The 19,282-nt window shown below is 35.8% G+C and overlaps 1 protein-coding gene across 1 annotated transcript in view; it reads right to left on the bottom strand.

Annotated features, from left to right (window-relative positions):
• Positions 1-425: 425 nt before the first annotated feature.
• The window catches only part of si:ch73-74h11.1 (desmoglein-2.1), a 34,804-nt gene continuing 15,947 nt past the window's right edge, over positions 426-19,282 (bottom strand). Inside the window, exons 10-14 of the mRNA XM_056481039.1 lie at positions 17,007-17,228; positions 16,681-16,920; positions 16,472-16,590; positions 7,910-8,221; positions 426-5,710 (exon numbers count right to left, since the gene is read on the bottom strand). Coding sequence (XP_056337014.1) covers positions 4,895-5,710; positions 7,910-8,221; positions 16,472-16,590; positions 16,681-16,920; positions 17,007-17,228 — 1,709 coding nt within the window. The 3' untranslated portion in view covers positions 426-4,894. The remainder of the gene's footprint in view (positions 5,711-7,909; positions 8,222-16,471; positions 16,591-16,680; positions 16,921-17,006; positions 17,229-19,282) is intronic.

Here is a 19,282-nt window from a genome sequence, read left to right as displayed (position 1 = left end):
AAGACAGATTTTTTTAATGCTTAGTTCTTAACCCCAAAAACGAGACCTGATCAGATATGCTTGAACATGATTTCTAAAGATTTCAACATTCAGACATGCTGAGATCATTGTCATTCATAATTCACTTTGAATCACGCAAGGCATGGGAAATTGATGCTTTGTAGGCCTAAAAGTCTTAAATCATGTGTGATAAAGTCATATATTTGCTGAAAGTTGTCATTGTCATTCTCCAGCTCATAGCCTGTGGCATGAAGACTCGTGTTTAAAAACGGGTTTATGACTGCATTTGAAAACTGCTGGTAAGGCAGGTTTCAGCAGGTATAGCGTCAAAAATAAAATGAGCTTTTTTGAAACAGCTCCTCAGGGTTAACGAGAAAGCTGCCGGCCTAATAACACATCACTCACAACAGTAACAAATGAAAAACACAACTCTGCACAACTGGAGCAATACAGGACTTTATTCAAGATTTTTGTCCCCAAATAATCACCATAATATTTTCATTGATTCATGCAGAAAAACCCACTGGATAATCACCAAAATTAATTTAGTCAATTAAATCATTAAAAAGCTAAAAAGCACTAAAAAGCATTTAGTCATAAAAAAACAGAAACTGAGAGCAATATGTTTACGTATTAATATCTTAAATTTTTCTTTGTTTTTTATTTTTTAGATTTTTTTAATATTATATTTATTAAGCTTGTATTATATGGAAGCCCATTTTCCTTATGGAATAAAAAAAAAACCTTTTATCTCACAATTTAGACTTTTTATAAGGTATAATTGTGACATTTCTCAGAATTGCAACTTTATCACAGTTTTATCAAAGTTTCTCACAATTCCCCAAGAACTTTAATATATAAACTTTCAGTTCACATTTTTCACAATTTTAACTGCGTGTTCTTAGATATGAAATATTTTAGACAAACCTCAAAATGCTGAAGAAAGTCAAATCTTAATCCGAGTTTACATCTTGCCATTCTGCCATTCTCCTTTAGATACACTGTTACCTATAAGCAACTTTGCAACTACATGTCTATGTGCAGTCTTTAGAGTATTAGTAATCGGTCTGCTTAATATCTGCTAACCTATTATTTTGATGCTCCTCCAACAGATATTTTATTGATTGTAAGTACCTGTTAAAGGAAATGTCTACTTAACATTACATAATGTCAACAACCCTAACCTAACAATCTAACCCTAATGAAAGCAATAAAATTCCAAAAAAAGGTCATAATTGTGAGATAAAATGATGATATAATGAGTTTAAAATGAGATATAATGAGCTGAAAATGAAACATGTCATAGGGTGCATTGATTCAATAGGTTCATTGTTCTGATATCTACATAATATGTGTGTGGCTTAAAAATTCTACAGAAAGAGTTTTATATACTCATATATAAACACACAAATTGCCTTAAATGAACAGTTGTATGTAACACAATGCATATATGTGCAATCAAAACTTATATTCAGGCTATTCAGCACTTACACACATTTGTCTGTTGCCTTACTACAAACATAGATGGCATATTTCACAGTATACACATTAAACTAACAAAAGATGGGCCTTATGCCCCTTATGGGTGATGCTGAATGAATTAATAATTCGTATATCCTGCATTTTGCATTTTGACAGATTATAAACAGATGGCTGGCTAATAACTGTTCTTAAAGCCCATCACACCAAATGTGAAGCACCATAACACATCTTTTAGACTTTTAAACACTGTTTTATATGAGTGTATGTACACCAGCGTTGATATCTTGCATCTGTTCGTGTCACTTAATAATAGAAAAAAACGTGAAGATGTGGCTTGGTTCAGTGAGCTCAGAGCCAAATAGCCAAAATGTTTGATCGTCACGTAATTCATGCAGACTCAAATAGTTCTAGGAAGTCCTTTGTGGTTAATTCAGATAATCTTAGATAACGTTAAAACATACACAATCTTATTTTTGGAAACTTTGTATCTTTTAAAAGTACAAAACCATTGTCTTCAGCAGTATCTCGGCTGTAAGTTTTAACTTCCGAGAACTAGTAAGAGGCTCCATGAACCGCCATTGCTGTTGATAAAATGTCCTATTGAAGTCAATGGAGTTGTCGCAACTCTTTCTGTCTCTCTATGACTTTGAGGGGGCTTTATGCCAAGTTCAGACTGCAGGATTTTCAAAGTAGTCCTATTGAACCTCCTCTTGCTGGCCTGCAGATACCCTCTCATTGGCTGTAGGTGATCTCCGATGTTATTTTCAATCAGAACACATTTCACACGGCATGATTTGAATCACCGACAGCTCCAGTTATTTAGCATGCCAAATATTTCACAGGTGTTATTGACTCATCTGCGATTCTCTTAGATGGCATCTTTGATAATTCACATTGTGTGATTGTTACTCTGCAATTGTTTTGCTAGCGATTTCTTAAAACCTGTCGACGAGTCAAAATCTGGGCTAAAATCATGCAGTCTTAACTTGGCATTACTCTCCCTGCCTCTCTCATTTTCAAAAAAAAAAGACCCATATACATAGCAAGCTTAATATAAGCTTAGATCAACGTAAACACAAAGGGCAAAAATCGTTGCAATCTACTAGCAAATGTTGCGGCCAATTAAACACAGCATGAGGCATGCATATTAATGAACCCATGTACAATTTAACAGTCGATGTTCATTGTTCTGATTGGCCTGTTTTTCACACTCACAGGATTTTCATGACAATGAGGAAGCAATGGTGTTTGAGGTTCTCAATATGTCATTTCCATGTACTGAACTCTTATTTTTCAGCTATGCCAAGATATACCCAGATATTCATTCTACAGGTTTTTAAGGTAAAAATAGAGAAATAAAAATAACTATGGTAATAGCAGAAAAAGATCACATTACATCACAAGTCCAAATCAAACACCTGCAGAAAAAGCTTTGTTTTTGTTGAGGATTTGTTTTTTTCTTTAGTTTTTTCCCCCCATTATCTGTAACATGTATTCACATACAAATAAATGTCCTTTACTGTTAATAATTCCTTAAAAGATTCCTCAATCAGCTATCAGAACATCTGGCCACATGCATGGCTGTTAATGTGAATGCTGATCAACCTCAGGGCCAAATGCTCCAGATGGTGTCAACATAAACATTGAAAGAGATGACCTTTCAAAAAGGACGTTATGATTGTCCCTCCAGACATTTCCTAACACTCTCTTTAGTTGGATTTTCACATTGTGCTTCCTGAACTTGTTCATTCCAGACCCTTTTTTATGTTCTCAGCCTTTTGCTTCAGGGTTATTTTTTATTATTCAAGTGATCGTATCTGTTTGTACATTTTTAAAGATTCCATTGCTTTTGAATCACTCCTCTTGTCAATCACTGACTTCTTTTGACAGATAAAACACTCAACACACACCCATCTAACTCGCAGCTGTCTTCATCCATCAACCAAAATGAATATATATTTTTAAAGACAGCAACAGTCACTTTTGCAGTTACTGACTCACAAAACGTACGCTCACATTGATTTTAGCATGTAAATAAGCATGAAAATATGTTCTATGTAAAGAAACTGGATGAAAATTAGGAGTTGTTACTCTCAGTGAATTCTGGTCTGCAAATGTAGTTTGGAAAACATGTCTAATATCACTATAAACCTAGGCCCATAGCCAGCCAGGTGAAAGGGATGGTTATTTTTTTCATATACTCGCCTCATATTCTATTTAATTATGAAATTTAAATACTGCATTTCAGTAATATTTTAAGCACTATTTTTTATTTCTGGATTAGCTTTTCGGATGGTCAGCACAACCACACTTTTTAATGTACCAAAAATGTTTCCTAAGTGTTTAAAATAAAAAAATATGATAAAAATAATGATTTTTAAAATACGAACTTATTACATCCTATATCATTAGTTTTAGTTTTAAAAATAAAAACTGTAGCCTATTGTCATTTATTAGGCAAATAACAAACTAGCCAGCACATTCAACTGTCCTCAGTCACAATTTGACCATTTGAATAACACAAAAATTAAAACACAATAATAATAATGTAGAGATTCACAATTTTTTTTAGTCTCTCTTGAAATAAAGTACATCTGAAAATTCATGGATAACAATGATAGCCAATATGGGATTCAAATGAATCCTAATATGAGTCATTATTTGTGGCAAGAGTAAGGTTCAAGATTTAAAATAAAAGTTACTTGTAAATGTTTTCTCTATTCAAAAACAATACAGTAGCGAAAGATGACCACTTACATCAGATTGTATATTTTCTTGCACAGCTTTATGTTGGACTAATTGATTGCGTTGGCCAAAACTGATTAACTGAAGTCAAACTGAAGCGACAGCCAACAGAGGATTTGGCTTGGTCTTAAAGCCCTTTTCGATGAATTATCGATGAGTTTTAGGATGGTATAGCAGTCAAAATAGCACAAACGAGCTCATGTATGGGACAAATTCTGGAACTTTGTTAATGAAGGGTGAATCTTTCGCACCACTCGAACCCGACCTGGCTATGGGCCTGGAGCTTATATTAATGCTTTAACAACATTGTATAAAAAATATTAAGTCTATCAAAAGGCATAATACTGCCCCTACAGTATTCACTTATGATCCAGTATCCAGTCATTTACAGTGAAGACTTTTACATTGTTCCAAAGAAAATCCCAAACCTTTGAATGCAACTATTGGATGAAAATTAGAATGAATTATTTCCTATTAATTCCATTTTCCAATCAATACAGCCAGTATCTCCACACTCAACAGAAATTCAATGATGTTTCCAAAGCATTAATCTTTAAATATTTCTATAGCCAATCTTAATAGTCAAAGTACTGATGTACTACAATTTTTTTTCCTCAAATAGAGCTAAAAAATCACCCTGAACCCTATCATGTGGTTCTTCTTGAATCTACTTAGATGATGGAGTAGATGGGGTGTTCTTGTTCTGTTTTTTGCCCGGTGTTAAATCATCACCAAGCTTCGCTGATGGCCTTCCAGCCTCTCCTTGCACTGCTTTCCCCTGAAAATGTGTCTGCATTAGCACTACACCTCCAGATGGTCCAATAGGAGATGAGAGAGGACTGAATCCCAGCACAGCCTCCTGTTCCTGGCCTTCTGTTTGGAACTGTATTGGCTGATTAGCGGTTACAGGGGCTCCATTAACCAAGTACATTGCCTGCTGTCCTCGACGCTGTGAAATATTTCCATCTTGAAGAATCAAACCTTCCATCCCGGGGTTCCCATTTATTACAAACAAACCCTGAGTGGGACTCTCGACGAATGAAATGTTTGGCATTTGCTCTTCCACTAGGTAGAATAGAGGCTGCTGTTGCACATAAACTGTTGGACTAGCTTTTGGTACTGTTGCAAATGTATTAACCGTCTCGACTTTGGTAACAGAGCTTTGCTGTTCCTGTTGTGGTGCTGTTTTTTCTTTAGTTACCTGGATGGTGCTAGTGCTGACAGAGCTCTTGGATTTGTAGCTGGTTTCAACTGATTTGACAACTTGCTCAGTTTTGGGAGGAGGTAAAGAAGGCTTTGGAGGATTGCATACTTCGGCTAATGTAAGAAACTTTGACCCCAGGTTGTTCAGGAACTCCAGGTCATCATCAGACTCAAGGATGCTGCAACATCCAAGCGAGCCAGCAGGGGATCCTTGACCATCATACTCATAAACCAGAAGACCGTCTGCTAGAGGAGGGTTGGCTGCAGCACAGCTTGCTTTCTGTGTTGAAAAATCAAATGAAAATCATCCTTTATTTACAGTCATGTCATTCTAAATCTGTTTAATGTTTTTTGTAGAACACAAAACTGTGCGTGTTCGAGGAATAATGTGAATATCTAAAAATTACATTTAAATGAAGACTGAGGCTGTCAAACTGTAAGTCAATTAGTATCATAAAATATCATAAAAGTGGTATTTCTTTCATGTTCCAAGTCTTCCAGTGACAAATTATATATTTGTGTGTGTGAAGACTGAAATTCACGCAGCACGGTGGCGCAGTGGGTAGCACAATGGCCTCACAGGAAGAATGTTGATGGTTCGAGCGCCGGCTGGGTCAGTTGGCATTTCTGTGTGTAGTTTGCATGTTCTCCCCGTGTTTGTGTGGGTTTCCTCCAGGTGCTCCAGTTTCCCCCCACAAGTCCAAAAACGTGCTATAGGTGAATTGGTTAAATTGGCCGTAGTGTATGTGTGTGAATGAGTGTGTATGGATGTTTCCCAGTGATGGGTTGCAGCTGGAAGGCCATCCGCTGTGTAAAACATATGCTGTATAAGTTGGTGGCTCATTCTGCTGTGGCGACCCCAGATTAATAAAGGGACTAAGCCGAAAATAAAATGAATGAATGAAGACAAATTTCAGTCGTTACATTATAATGATCTTTAAACTAGTGTGGCTGTCAAATGTTGTCAACAAATCATTTGATTTAGTGAGTTCGTTTTGAAAAAAACTGGTTTCAGCTGGATCAGCTGGTTTAGCTTTATATGTAGGTGTTAGTATTTTGGAGTACATCTAAGACATACAATATGCACATGTCAAGACATACAATTTGAACATACTGAAACATTTAAAACCCAACCTAACATTACATAAACAAAACATAAAATATTTACAAATCTTTATATTATGATGATTTGTGTACAAACACTTTAAAAAATTTGTTTAGAAAATGTTTTTTGAGTTCTTATAACCCTCCCCCTAAACTAAACAACCATTTTACAGTAAAATATAATTAACTGAAAGGTATGAATATGATCCATGTTCACTAGTTCATTTGAAAGTCTGACTCAAAAGAAGGCAATAGTATCTGGATGCAGCCTTTATGATGCAAGCTGGGATTGCATCGCTCAAAGATGCAATGTCAGACACAATGCTCTCAGTGGAACTAGTGACATCACTGTGAGGGGTAGGGGTGGGGTTAGATGAGTGAATTAAAAAGCATTGGATGCAGCTCAGATTGCATCTGCACCAAGTCTGCAGCCAGACCCCTCTCAAAGAAGGGTTTGACTTCTTTCATAAATGTTGCAAGATTATTTAAAGGAGTGGTCCACTACGATATCATATTTTAAACTTTAGTTGATGTGTAATGTAGCTGTATGAACATAAGTAACATCTCTGAATGTAATATGCTCAAAGTGCAATGCAAAGGGAGACATTGGCTTTTACAGAACTATCTTAGCAAAGCCTACAGCAAACAAAGTTTGGGGACTACAAAAAAATACATCTGGGCTTGTGAGATCACAAGGGCTTCTGGTTATGTGCATTTACCTTTTGCACACACCCTGCGCAGCGAAGGGGCATGGCCAGAGGCGCTGTAATGTTAAGCAGTGAAAGCTAAAATGCTGTCCAAATGCTGCTATTTCTACAGAGCTTCTTCTGTTTCTGTATTTGGGCTTCCAAAGGACATGACACAAAGAGAGAAGTGCTTACAGTTTAATTTTAATTATGTTCCAGAGATTTATAAAAAAATAAAAATAAATAAATGATATATATATATATATATATATATATAGCTAGCATTTGGCAAAGGAGAACTTTCAGAATCTCTCCCAGTTCAGTGCTGGATTCGGCTAAAAACTCCTCCAACAAATGAAGCTGTGGATTGTGAGCCACAACCTGTAAGTATTTTTATTTGTTAAAACCAACTGCCAACTATTCCAGCATATGTTTTACGCAGCGGATGCCCTTCCAGCCGCAACCCAGTACTGGGAAACACCCTAAAAGACTCACATTCACCCACACACTCATATACTAAGGACAATTTAGTTTATTCAATTCACCTATAGCGCATGCATGTCTTTGGATTGTGGGGGAAAGCAGAGCACCCGGTGGAAACCCACTCGAACACGAGCCACCGTGCCACCTCGTATTAAACATATTTCAATTATTATTTAACTTAAATTTGTATGTAATTAATTTCATACCTGAGAGAAGTATTCATTCAGAAAGACATCTCCTAATGCCATGTCCCCATAAATGTCCTGTTTTTCTTGAATGAATGATGCAGAATAGAGAGCACTGTTGCGGTGGTTGGCCGTAGAAATTGTATTTTGTCTGTACCAAATCCGGCCATCAGATTCTGTTAACCCATCGTTTATGTCCTGGTTGAGCATTCTGGTGTCATTAGCAACACTTGTATGAAAGTGCATTTTGGATACAGTGTTGGAAGCCTTGCTATCCTGAAGCAGCTGCTTTTGGTCTATTGTAGCAGCAAGACCACTGAGAGCAGGAACCTCCTGCAGGACAAAAAACAAAAATTAACATTATAAAACAGGACTGTTTAGACCATTCCTGAAGGTCTGTTGACCTACACAGTGTCGCTTCAACCATAATTAAACATACCTAAACCAGCTAATCAAGCTCTTCACTCTCACTAGTGTGCATTCCAAACATTTCCCCTCACCTCTTTTAAACTCAAAAATATTTAAAGGTTACATTTTTAGGCTGTTCAGCCTTTTTGACTTAACAACGCTCATCAGTGACTACGTTCACATGGACATCAGAAATCAAATTATTTGCCTTAATCTGAATAAAATAATAATATGATTAAGGTATTTATATGAGTTTCTTTATGAATGTTCCTTCCATGATCTCGTTTTACATGTTATAACACATGATTCGTTTACGTCAATGCGTCACCAGTCTATCCACATTTCGTCTGGAGTTTTGTGTAATTTCAGGCGTTTTATTTTTAATATTTTGACTTTAAGTTAAGTTTGTCACTTTCACTTTCATTCAGGAATATTTCATGCATGCCCCCCTTGATAAATGAGATATTGGATGCAAGTATGAACTGCTGGAATTGATACTGCATGCGATGCAGAGAATAGTGTCAAACAGCTGTGTGTGTAAAGACTATCCTGTCGCAAAATATGGCAAAAATCATACATGACAGCAATAGTTTGATTGCTATGTTTACATATCTGTACTGCACTTTAATAATGGGACTAACATCGGCATACTCCACATTCCTTAATTCCATTTCTGGTTACTTCGATGACGAGTTGTTTACCTTGTTTATTATGAAATTGCTGTTTGTATGATAGACTTTTATTCAAAGTATTGTCTTCATATTAAAATCGGATTATTGGAGTTCATGTAAACGTACTCAGTGTCACAATGACTGATATGGCCAGATATACACAGAGTATTGCTCTATTATGTCTTTATTCATGTAAACAATTTTAATTGAATGAGACCAACAGGGGAACTTATGTGTAACATCACATAGTAAATTTGAAGAATTTTTTCGAACCATATATAGTTTGATGACAATATTTAAAATATGTTTACATGTTTAGTTTATTTGCTTATTTATTAATGTTATTAATTATTTATAATATATATATATATATATATATATATATATATATATATATATATATATATATATATATATATATATATATATATATATATATATATATATAAACTTTAATCATTACATTACATTACAATCAAAACATTATTTAACAGTATATATCTAGTTGAATTCAGAATTATTAGCCCCCCTTTGAATTTGTTTTTCTTTATTCATTTCCTATATTATGTTTAACAGAGCAAAGAAATTTTCACAGTACTGTATGTCTGATAACATTTTTTCTTCTGAAGAAAGTGCTATTTGTTTTAATTTGGCTAGAATAAAAGCAGTTTTACATTTATTGATAACAATTTACCATGGTTATACAATAACTTGCCTAATTACCCTAACCTGCCTAGTTAACCTAATTAACCTAGTTAAGCCTTTAAATGTCACTTTAAGCTGTATAGAAGTGTCTTGAAAAATATCTAGTCGAATATTAGTTACTGTCATCATGGCAAAGATAAAATAAATCAGTTATTAGAAATGAGTTATTAAAACTATTATATTTAGAAATGTGTTGAAAAAAAATCTTCTCTCCGTTAAACAGAAATTGGGGAAAAACATAAACAGGGGGGCTAATAATTCTGACTTCAACTGTATATATATATATATATATATATATATATATATATATATATATATATATATATATATATATATATATATATATATATATATATATATATATATATATATACGCCATAATTAATCCTAGCATTTCCTTCATCATTCTATTAATTATAATTTCACCAGCATGGACCACACCACAATTTAAGCTAGACTTTATTGTAGGGATGTAGGGATGAAAGGAATGGTGAGAGAACAGTGGGATGAAGGGGAAGGAAGGTAAGAGGATAAACAGTGAAAAGGTAGGTAGGTTGATCGGGCATCCTACGATGATGCCCAGAAACTTAGGCCCAATCCCAATTCTACCTCTTAGCCCTTCCCCTTATCCTTACCCCTCGTTTTGTGAGTTCCCATGAAGGGGTAGGGGTGTCCAAATTCTCCTTAGCTTGAAGGCGTAGGGCTAAGGGGAACGGGTGAACAGCCAGGATCGGGTGAAAAGATTTTTCAGGACCACACTCGAAACCAAGGGGTAAGAAAATTTCCCAGAATACAACAGCTACAACAGCAGGATAGCTGCACCCGGAAGTAAGGAGATCTACAAATTAGTATTTTAGTCATTATTACGATTTTTTACAACAAACATACATATGTTTTAATATATTCATAACCGCGTACCGGTTTTACTGTCATACTTTAAAAAAACACGCTAAAATAAAAACCGCAAAAATTTCGCTATCTATAATCCATAATCATAACTCCAATTTAGCAGTTCCAAAACATTCTGACACTCGATGACACTTGAATACCCTGTCAGAAAAGTCTAGTGGCTGGGAATGACCTTTTTACAGTGTCTGCTATAATCTTTATGTTGTTTTTGTGTTTACATAGATGAATATGGCCACTGTGTAAATGCACAGTACAGTTATGATCTCATTGCCACATTTGATCGTTTTGATACCATAATATATGCCTTCAGTGATTTCCTGAAGATAAATACCAAAAAATCAAACAACTGTAATAACTACTGCAGTCGCAATCGTCTGATCTCATATGAAGCAAGAGATCGCGATGACATATGATGACGTGTGCAGGTGCTGTAGTGCTGTCCTATTTCTTGGGGTAAATTTTGAAGCCCTTTCCCTTCACACTCGGTTTTAAGGGTCAAGGGGAAGGAGAAGGGGTAGGGGTACAAGAATTGGGCCTTAGAGTGGGGGTACTGTCTCTGTAATATTTTGATATAGTGATTGGACTCCCAGATTAAACCTATAGGAGGGAAGAGAGGGTTGTAAGTATTGTTAATGAAAAAGCAAAAAAAATAAAAAAATAAATAAATAGAGGGAGGGAGGGTGGGTGGGTAGGTGTAAGAGAACAAGAAGAACAGTGCTAGAGGGCTGGTCTGCCTTAAATACTGTAAGTTTTAGAGAGTCTATGGAACAAAATCAATGCCAAAAGTATTGAATTAAAAAGCTTGTTGAATAACACAAACTGAAAAAAATAATACACCGTATTAACAAGTTCTTGCATTTTAATGACTTGAATTGCAGGGTTTGTATTTTTAGGTCCTGAAATTTAACATAGCTGTTTATTTAAGCTGTGAATAGTTCAACTAAAAATATTTCAAACATGTTTTCGTACTTATAAATTCAATAATTCATTTTCAATTTCCAGGATTCACTTACAAAATATTCAATACCCTTTAAAAATACGATGTATAATATTCAAAAGGTAATTTTCAGTTCATTTTATTTCAGTTCAAATATTCGCTTCCATAAATTCAGTGGCTCAAATTCGACTGTTAAAATTCAACATTACATCCGGGAACTGCAGGAAAAGCAATAGATTGCAGATTGAAGATCGCCAGCTGCTTTTCCACCAGCAGGTGGAGATGGAATAATTTAAGATTTTTTACCCAGTAAATAGACGAGAAAAAAGCTAATAAAGGCACAAAAGTAGCATTTAATATTAATATCAGTGTCTTGGACATTATAAGTAATAAAATGAGTATGAGTAAAATAAGTAAATGATCTTTTGGTCATTTATATTTGCCCTTATGTAACAGAAGCCAGTTGGTGATCGCGTAAACCTCACTCCTCGGATTCAGCGACAGACGTTGTTCTGCAGTGCCATTCACAGACTCTTAAATGAGCAGGTGCTCATTTACGCTAAGTGGTAGGGATGTGACGGTCGCGGAAATTAGCTAAGTGGGGGTGGTGACGGTCGCGTGATTCTCGCTAAGTGTGTGTGTGTGTGTGTGTGTGTGTGTGTGGGGAGGGGGGGGGGGGGGGGGTTAATAGGTATGATTAATATAATAATGGAAACACTCTTGTGTTATCATGCTTGGCCAAATGTCACGACTTTCACTTTTCACATTCATAACTATGCACAGGCCCAGATATCATCTGAAACTTCAGAGGTGTTCCCATCAAATATTGGCAGCCATCCAGCATCTCTCAACCAGTATTTGACGTGCGGTGCTGGCTCTGACCGGCCACCAGAGCTCGCGGCCACTCGTTTGCCGCGTACAAGCCGCACAGGTTTGTACGCCAAATATTTCATTCATTCATCAATTCATTCATTCTGCTTCGGCTTAGTCTATATTTTAGAGGTCGCCAATCATTTTAAATAATAAAGTAAAAAAAAATATATATTTTTTTATATATATAATATATATTATATATAAAAATATATATATATTTTTTTTTCGTTCATAATATAAAAATAAAGGCGTGCCGTAAGCCTAGGCTACTACATAACAATAAAAACAATTAATCTGGACAAACTAAAGACACCATGGCAGAACCCCGAAAATTAGAAAAATGAAAGGCAGGCAGAGTGTTAAAAAGAAATACTAATTTAGAACCACGGATGACTTATTCAAGCGCAGTACCCTAAATAAATGTCATAAAATAATAAGAATAATAACAATAATAATAATAAAATAATAACAACAACAATAATAATTTAAATAATGAAACTATAGCCTACCCCAATCCTGAAAAAAGCTGCGTTTAAACAGCGCAAACACTTCTTATAACCCTTTAATGCTTATGCCATATATTAGACGGTTCTGTATTAATAACTGAAGACGCTCCTTTAATGCATTTGCTCGCTATGTTAAATTATTTTAAATTACACGTCCCATCCATACCCAACCTTAAATCGTACCTGAACACTGTCTTTATCTAACTAGCTGTCCAACAGTTGCAAATAAACTGTTTTGTGTGACATTCTCATAAAATCTCTCTGGTATTGAATTTTGTATGATTATTTTATTTCCTTTCTCTTACGTTTATATTCTTTAGCAGTCAATATTATACTTTACATCTATGAAAGAATGAGTTAATAAAGAATGTAACATCATATTCATCAAAAGACGGTTTATGTGCATTAGAGATGCGCGGTTGGCGGTTTCAGCCGCGGACTCCGCGGATAAACCGCGGATCGGGCGGATGACGTGACGAAAAACAATATTTTAATTAAATTCGGGCGGGTGGCGGGCGGTTGTACCAATCAAATAAAAAAAATATGTATAAATTGTTAAATATGATCTGACCATACCTACATCCAAAAAATCGAGCACACTTTGAAATAGTCAAATTTTCATCAGGTAGTAATATGTCTAGTCGAGTCTATGAGCAACAAGTGCTGTGAGCGAGCGCTCCTTCAGTGCAGCAGGGCGTGTTATAGAGGCCAGGCGCTCTCGTCTGAATCCTGACACTGTAGATGCTATTTTATTCCTGCATAGTGCCAAGAAAATTCAAACTAGACCTAAGGTCAGGCATATTAAACCAATTAGCCTATGTTATCTAGACTACACATAGCCCATGTTTAATATAAACTTTTGAGTTCGGTCAGCTGATAATTTTACGTTCATATTGGTTTAGCCTGTTCTATTCTAGACATGTTGTGTATTAGTTATTTGGCCTCGCTTTTACGTTCTGAGGCTTAAGGTTATTTTGCCAGAATTTCTTTGTCGCAAGCGTAGTATTTCATTATGCTTCAAGTTTGTGGGGATGATCGTTCATGGGTTATTGGGGCATAGACTTGTCATACAGGCAATTTAGCCTGGTCAGACTTCATGTTCGCTCAAAGAGGGATGGTATATATATATATATATATATATATATATATATATATATATATATATATATATATATATATATATATATATATATATATATATATATATATATATATTTGTTAATTAAATTTCTAATTGTGGGGGTGACTGAGCCTATAAGGCTTAACTACGATATGACGTTTTTATTTATTTATTTTTTTTTAAATGTTTGCCAAAGCATGCGACTATAGCCTATGCCTACATTAAGATATTTATTTTAATATTTTTATACTGCCTGTTGTTTCTTTTGGCATATAAAATAGGCATTGTCTAATAGAGATATCAATAGAGGTTCATCTGTGTCGCAGAATTGGTGTTGTTTCCGATTTCTACAAGCTCAATAACTTCCACAGCAAAAAAATAAATAAAAAATAAATAAAAAAATAGTCGAAAAACTGTGCCCATTAATTAGATGTGCAAGACAAGCAGATAAGTTTTTGGGGTTGCTATGGACAACTACAAATGTGAACATTATTAGGCTATAATGTAAATGACTTATTATTCTATCTATTTGCTAAAAAATAAAGTGAAATAGGCATTTAGTAGTAGGCTAAATAGCAGCATGTTGAAATGATGTGTCAAAATGCGTTTTCTATTAGGCTACTATAAAAAAAAATGTACAGTACAGTGCGTTTAATTTAGACTATTTATTTTTGTCCCTGTGCGCCGATCGGAGACGGAGTTCACTGCTGATATTCGTGTTGGATATTCTGAGAGCTTTATAGGGTGCTTCTCATTTCTTATTTGTGCATCCTCGTTTCCTTTCCTTGCTTTCTTTCCTCGTGTCTTAGCTCCACCCCTCCGGGATGCGAGGGAAGGACGCAAGGAAAAGACTCGAGGACCAAAGACACGTCCTCGTATCGTTTAGCGTCACTTCAAAGCGTCGTCAATTAATGCTGGATTTGGCTTGCACGTTTGGATTAACTACATGTCTACATTAAAGTCATTCTCTATTCTCTAATAATCAATAAAGAAACATGCATTTAATAATAAAAATGAATAAGCCATTCAAATAAAGAGCCCAATCAGCAGATGGCTTGCGGGTGCGGTTTTAAAAATTGGTCAGAAATATTGGTGCGGATGGATGGCGGACGGATGATGAGTTTTGTGATGCGGTTGCGGATGAAATAAAAGCCCATCCGCGCATCTCTAATATGCATGTAACGCCACTGGTCCGAGCAAGGCGCGAGCTGGCGATACCGGTATGGGAGACAAATGCTGTGAGGAGATTAAAGATAGTAAAGTCTAGATCAGATATGTTGCCAGCCGGAAGTGCGATATGCACATTAATAAAGCTGCATTTTTTAATGAAACTGTACAATAAAATACAATAAATGGGAAATTTTATAAATAATCGAAATAATTGTCATTAACTTCCGGCTGCAAACGTATCCGATCTAGCAACAACCGGCTAAATATTGCAGAACAACATCTGTCGCTGAATCCGAGGAGTGAGGTTTACGCGATCACCAACTGGCTTCTGTTACATAAGGGCAAATATAAATGACCAAAAGATCATTTACTTATTTTACTAATACTCATTTTATTACTTATAATGTCCAAGACACTGATATTAATATTAAATGCTACTTTTGTGCCTTTATTAGCTTTTTTCTCATCTATTTACTGGGTAAAAAATCTTAAATTATTCCATCTCCACCTGCTGGTGGAAAAGCAGCTGGCGATCTTCAATCTGCAATCTACTGCTTTTCCTGCAGTTCCCGTATGTAATGTTGAATTTTAACAGTCGAATTTGAGTCACTGAATTTATGGAAGCGAATATTTGAACTGAAATAAAATGAACTGAAAATTACCTTTTGAATATTATACATCGTATTTTTAAAGGGTATTGAATATTTTGTAAGTGAATCCTGGAAATTGAAAATGAATTATTGAATTTATAAGTACGAAAACATGTTTGAAATATTTTTAGTTGAACTATTCACAGCTTAAATAAACAGCTATGTTAAATTTCAGGACCTAAAAATACAAACCCTGCAATTCAAGTCATTAAAATGCAAGAACTTGTTAATACGGTGTATTATTTTTTTCAGTTTGTGCTATTCAACAAGCTTTTTAATTCAATACTTTTGGCATTGATTTTGTTCCATAGAGTCTGTGATTGGTTTAGTAAAGTAAGGCGTGGTTCCACTGCTGAAAAAAACTGGCTCTCATAGTTCTTTGTGCAGAGCAGTTTTTTTTGGTTCCTCTATATTGTCTCACTCTAGAGGCATAACCCTTTGAGGGGATTAAAGCATATATTAGCCCTTTGCAATGAAACGTGGCCTTGAAACCTCTAGTTAAACTGGTTGGAGCGAAAATATGCAGGGTGTTTGCCTTTCATGAAAAGTACTGAACACCCTTCTTTAAAGTCAAAGTGTCCGGTTAGCCAAAGATGTAAAATCATGTTATAATTATTAACATATTTTTTATTACCTTGTCCTCCCCAATGCCTTCAGTGTGATATGGAATGAGATATTCTTTAGCATCAAATGGCAAATCTGTGAATTCATTCACGGTCCCACACTGGCAGAAGAGCAGGAGGAAGGGTACCACTGAAAATGCAAAAAATGCTAAGTCTGTATGATAAACTCAATTAGAAAGACAAGCTGTTTAAATGTTTTGGGCAATTGGGCAAAACTCACGCAAGAGTAAAGCTGCGCCGCTGAGGAACAAGCCGAGAGCTGGCTTTCCTATTTTGAGTGGGACGCTGTGCTGTGCAGCAAGCCTCGACCCGCATGAGCTTTTTTTCTCACAGCTGCACACTTCAACCTCAAACTTTTGGTTGTCTGGACAGGCCAGACCCTGAGCATCTGAGATCTTCACTGTCAGCTCATAGATGCCAGGCCACAAAGTCTCCTGTGTATGAAAACTCACTGTTGTTCCTGTGAATAAGACAGAGGAGCAGAATTCATATCAATTCTATTGGAGTTTGTTTAGTTTTAAGACAAAAAACCTTCTTTGTCTGTACCGTTTACTGGCACCATCTGCCATTTTCCCACACTCTCCTCTTCTATCAGAGCAAATTGGAAAGGTGCGGCGTTTGGATCGGCGTCCTCATCGAAAGCTGTGACATTTACCAGTTTATTGTTATCACATGTTTGATGATAGCTGCTGGTCAGTGTGGGGCAGTGGTCATTGGTATCCTCCACCTTTAACGCTATTGTCCCGGTGGCGGTTTTAGCTGGCACATCTAAAAATGTGAAAGAAAATATGTAGATATTAAATAAGGAAACCTAGCAACCCAGTCAATGCGATGAGGCCTTGTAGTACGTGCATTTAAATATGAAAGTGAATATCTTAAAAGGGACCTATTATGCAGAAATCATTTTTATAAGGGGTTTAAACAGTTGTGTGGCAACATTCTCTGAATATAACCAGCTTCTAATGGTAAAAATTCATTCATTCATTCTATTTTTTTAATCACACTTGATAAAAACTGTCTGCAGAAACACTTTGATTGACATTCTTCTTTTGTACACATCATCAGACGCCCTTTAGTAACAATCTCTCCCTCATTAGCATAGGACATAAGTCATGTTTTTTAATGATTTTTTGGGGGCATTTTGATTTTATTTGACAGGACAGTAAGTTGACAGGAAGTGAAGTGGGAGAGAGAGGGGAGGGGAGGGGGGGATTAGGATCTGGAAAGGTCCACAAGGTAGGATTTGAACTCGGGATGCCCAGATCGCTTGCGCACCATATGTCAGCACACTAACCACTGGGCTATTGGACCAACAGGCATTAGGGTTGCATGGTTAACCGGTACTTCGGTAGCATCGCGATACTACTGGCAGTGCCTTTGTAGTTTGTAAACGATAGTATCGTCATTAACGGTTCTACAACAGTTAATGTTGCATGTGGAAAAGTCACTAAATGCTCACACATTTGTGCTGGCAAATAATCACTAGATCACTTGATTTAAATTAAATTTTACCAGTCTGCATTAAGGCTGCAAACTGTAGAATTTGTGCCGTTTATGGCATTGCAGGTTTTCTGACACTTCAAACACTCATCTGAATCAGTTCATTTTCGTTCCTGTGAATATGATTTAGCTACGACTACCATGCCACAGTCTCTTAAAAGAACAGCTCACTAAAGTAACATTTCTTGCCTAATAACACTAAAAACACTATTTTTTAACTTCATATTTGGTTGAAAAAATCTCTTCTTGTAATAAATTTCATTTGGTATAATTTCTATCTTAATTAATATATTTTTGTTGTTCAGTTATCTACAAAATAAATGAAAAAAAATTAACATTTGAGGTGAAGTGAGGTGCGTCAAAAGCCTCGATTTTTCTGTGGCCCAAACACAAACTGTTAAACAAAAGTGAAATATTCATATTGTCGAATAAAGTCTTATTGTTAAATGCATGACCAAAAATAAAAGAATATTATATTTTAAACTCATTTCAAATGACAAAATGCATCTGCTTTAAGAACCGAAACCCTGCGTCTATCCCCACGGCGCTTAACTACTTTAAACTGAGAGTCTATATGTTTGAGTTATAGTGTCAGATAAAAATGCTTAAAACATGTTCATATTTTAGAGAAAGCAACACTGCAGTAAAGTATTATAACATATAAAATATAGTATTTGGGACAATTTGCTTTATTTCATAGATTTGAGTTATAAATTAATACAGCATCGCGATACTGCTTGGTATCATGATACTTCAGCTGGTATAGTATCGTGGCCTAAATTTATGGTATCGTGACAATCCTACAGGACATTAGTCTTGTTTTTTAATCTGCCACTATGCTGACACATAAGGTGGTTACACACTAGATGCGCCGCTCAGCGCCGTGCCACGCAGCACCATGAATTTTAGAAATCAAAACATTGATTTCTATCAGGGTATGCACACCGGCGCCGCAAGTCAGCAGCTGTCCGCAGCGCCCAGCTATGATTCAAAACACTTCATATATCTGCCATGCCATCTGAATAGTTTTGTTTTAAATAGCATGCGAACTGTCGGCACTGAGCGGAGCATCCGGTATGTGGCACCCTTTAGGCTTTTGAAAAGAGGGCTGGGATTCTCATTTAAATTTAAAGTGACAGTCACCAAAATGGCACAATTAAGATAAAACAGGGGTGTACAAACTCAATCCTGGAGGGCCAGTGTCTTGCCCTGGACACCTCTGTGATAAAATATTATTTCAGTGACAAAAGTCTCAATAAATAATAAATATTTAAAGGAAGATATTAACGTTCTTACTAACATTTACATATTTACTGCATATT

Source organism: Danio aesculapii, chromosome 20 (assembly GCF_903798145.1).
Source record: "Danio aesculapii chromosome 20, fDanAes4.1, whole genome shotgun sequence".
In the NCBI taxonomy this organism is placed as follows: Eukaryota; Metazoa; Chordata; class Actinopteri; order Cypriniformes; family Danionidae; genus Danio; species Danio aesculapii.
This window is presented reverse-complemented; position numbering and strand designations above follow the sequence as displayed.